This window comes from Egretta garzetta, unplaced genomic scaffold (assembly GCF_000687185.1).
Source record: "Egretta garzetta isolate BGI_Z169 unplaced genomic scaffold, ASM68718v1 scaffold101, whole genome shotgun sequence".
In the NCBI taxonomy this organism is placed as follows: Eukaryota; Metazoa; Chordata; class Aves; order Pelecaniformes; family Ardeidae; genus Egretta; species Egretta garzetta.
Window position 1 is genome coordinate 1955850 of NW_009258666.1, and position 3138 is coordinate 1958987.

General features: G+C 41.1%; 1 protein-coding gene across 4 annotated transcripts in view; it reads left to right on the plus strand.

Annotated features, from left to right (window-relative positions):
- The window catches only part of ZBTB8OS (zinc finger and BTB domain containing 8 opposite strand), a 6913-nt gene extending 4126 nt beyond the window's left edge, over positions 1 to 2787 (plus strand). For all 4 annotated transcript variants that reach the window (XM_035903999.1, XM_035904001.1, XM_035904002.1 and 1 more), the window contains 4 exons: positions 5 to 87; positions 490 to 542; positions 804 to 840; positions 1555 to 2787. In XM_035903999.1, the coding sequence (XP_035759892.1) occupies positions 5 to 87; positions 490 to 542; positions 804 to 840; positions 1555 to 1641 (260 nt within the window). In that variant the 3' untranslated portion in view covers positions 1642 to 2787. The remainder of the gene's footprint in view (positions 1 to 4; positions 88 to 489; positions 543 to 803; positions 841 to 1554) is intronic.
- Positions 2788 to 3138: the final 351 nt, after the last annotated feature.

The following is a 3138-nucleotide window of genomic DNA, read 5'->3' on the forward strand; positions in this document are numbered from 1 at the left end:
GCAGGACATGACATGTTGTCTCTCCTCTTCCACTTCTTGGATGAGTGGCTGTATAAATTCAGTGCTAATGAGTTCTTTATACCCAGAGTAAGTGTTCTGGTTTATTCTTTTTCCATTTGTAGATTGAGGCTATTCGCTGATAATACCAGCTCTGAATGCAACGTTACTTTAGGGAAAAAAAAGGACACAACAGATCGCTTAAGCCCAACGCGGGGAATTGAAAATACCAGGGTAGAGAGACTTGAGAAACAAATTGTTAAGCTTTGTTAGCACAAACACCAATCATTAGATACCATTAATAGGGTTGGGGCAGCTCTGCTGCCGTTGTGTTCGCGCGTTCCAAGTAGCAATTTATCTCTTTGAGGCTGCTCAGATTTTAGATTCCATTTAAAAGGTGGGATATAACCCTTGTAAATGGGATTTACTGAGATTTTCTGCCTGAAGATAGAAGATAATACTGACTTATTTCTCCTCTCGCTTTCTCTGCAGGAGGTGAAAGTGCTTTACATTGACCGAATGCAATTCAAAATAAGATCAATTGGGTGAGCTTAAATGATCAGTTGAGTAATTAATATCTTCACTGAAAATGCACCTACTGCCTTCAGAGTCACCACTCTGAAATACTGTGATGTGCTGGAGTTCACCGATGCTTTCTAAAAAGTGGATTGTGGACTTCTGGTTTTTTCTTCCTTTGAGGCTTTAAATGAAAGTCTCGCTGTCCTATGCTCATCAGTGAAGCTAATCATGACATTTGATAAATATTACCAAAATTCCAACCACCTCTCTTCTTTTTGCCTTTAAAGGTGGGGAGAAGAGTTCTCCTTACCCAAACACCCTCAGGTATGCAGTGGTTCATCTCTACATCTTTTACGTTTTAGGGGTAGGGCGGGGAAGGGTGGTGTCTTTTAAATCACACCTCTTCAGTTCTCAAGAGATCCAAGTATAAACACGTCTGAATGGCATCACAGACACTAAACTTAAGATCTCACTTTCTGCTTGGTTTTTGTGAATGCGTTCCTGAAACCGTTGACCTGAGCACCTGATGCTTCCTCAGCACTAGCAGAACTCAACAGTTGGTCTCCTTTTTGTGATGCTGATAACACAGTAAACCAATCTATATTCAGAACGTGCACGTGGCTTTGGTTTTCACACTATTATCAGAGCTTTTTGCTTAGGTTTTGCTGCTTTCTTTTTTTCTCTTGAAGAATTGCTAGCAGCAAACCCTTAATCTTCCCCCAGCTTTTTAAAAGCTGCATCAGCATTAGCATAGGAAATGTTGATGTTCTGTCAGAGGTAAGAGGAGGAATTTGTAGTATTCAAGAGGCAGTAAAATAAGGGCAAGAGTTACTTATTCACTATTTGGCCTGGCCAGGTCCTTGCCATTAGTGTGCCAACTTTCTTATTCCTCAGAACAAATACAATGACAGCTTTTGGGGGAGAAAAACTATTAAACAGGATAGCATTTGTAGAAGGTGATAAGTACTGTGCATTATCATGAACTGCTACAAGGGATGTCATTTAGAAAATCCATGCTTTTGTGTCTTTTCTCTCTAGGGCACAGAGGTCAAAGCCATAACTTACTCAGCAATGCAGATCTGCGAAGAGGAAAAGCCAGAAGTCTTTGTCATCATTGATATTTAGAGCAAGAAAAGTGTGACGGAGTGGATACTTGTCATTGCCTGGCAAAAGTCCCTTGAAAACTAATCCCTGTGGAAGTAACTAAGGAATTGGCCAACTCGAGTCATAAGTTGAAGGGAGTAATTGGCGGGGAATGTCAGCCTCTGTTCTGACCTGAGGATGGTGAGACAGAAACACCTGCCTGCCAGGAAAAAAAGAACTAGTTGGGGTTTGGAGGGTGTTAAGGAGAAAGAGAGTTGTAGGAGTTGAAAGTCTCTCAGGAGTGCTGTCTTTTAAGGCTGATACCTGTGTTAGGTGCTGTATGAACTAAATGGATAAATTAGTGGAGCTGCTAGCTAAACTACTTTTCAGTCGTTTTGTAGGGTAGCAGGAGATAATGTTCATCTACCTGATTTCTTTTGCAGATTTAAATACTCTATTTCTGAGGTGACATCCCTTCTCCATATTATCTAAAGGGTCCAAAATAACTGCAGTGGGTCAGACTGTAGAAAAATTTCTGACTTGTTTGAAGGACACCTAAGAAAGTATACCAATTAAACAAACCACCATACCTTCCAGACTACTTAAAAAAGAAAAAAAAAAGTCATACCAGCAGGTGGTGCTGAATTGCTGTAAATAAACTTCTGCAGGAAATCATGAAGCGTGTGACCATGTACATGGAATCCTAATAGCACCTATTATCACTCCGAAAAGTGGGCAGCTTTGCTGCTGCTGTAGAAGGGAAGGCACCAGATTCTCTGTGGATTCACTCCCAAATATGTCTTGCGAAAGCTGATTCTCTTAGAAAAAGCGGACTGTTCAGCTCAGCTGCCATTTCTTCCTTTGGAAAGGGCAATACAGACGATCCTTTAATGTCAAAGGATTATGAGCTTCATTGAATCAAAATTAATCAAAAAAATAATAAAAAACGTGTGTTGTTTTAAATCACAGGACAGCAAATGTGCGTTACCTGCCATTGCTATTTAAGTGTGAGAGGGGCGCAGTAAGGGACGGTCGGTGCTTTTTTTTTTATTGTAAATGCTGCAGGTGCCTCACCTCTGGAGGTGTAGTGTCTCATCTTTTATTTTGTTGTAAAATAATCTTCAGAAACTGATCTGGTTTTATTTCCACCTTGTGAAGATTGAGGGATAAAACCCTGTTTATTTTTTTGAGAAAGCTTCAATGCTGAAATAAAACTTGGACTGAAAGAATTAATGGATTTGTGTGTCAATTCATTTTGGCCAGTGGATTTTTAACACCAATGAATTACCTTTGTGCTTCGTCCTCTGCTAAGGTGGGAGGACTTTTTGTAAATAAGAATGACGATATGCTTATTTGATGGTACAAAAACCAGTATGATTTTTCACACACTGGATTTTCTTCCCTCCTCAGGAGCAGCCACAGGACTCCAGCACATGCCTGCTACGGCGACAGGCCGCATACTGCGGCGCTGTGGAGGAAAAGCGAGGCCTGGGCTTGCGCTGCCCGAAATGAACGGCTCCGGGCCTTCCTTCAGCACTG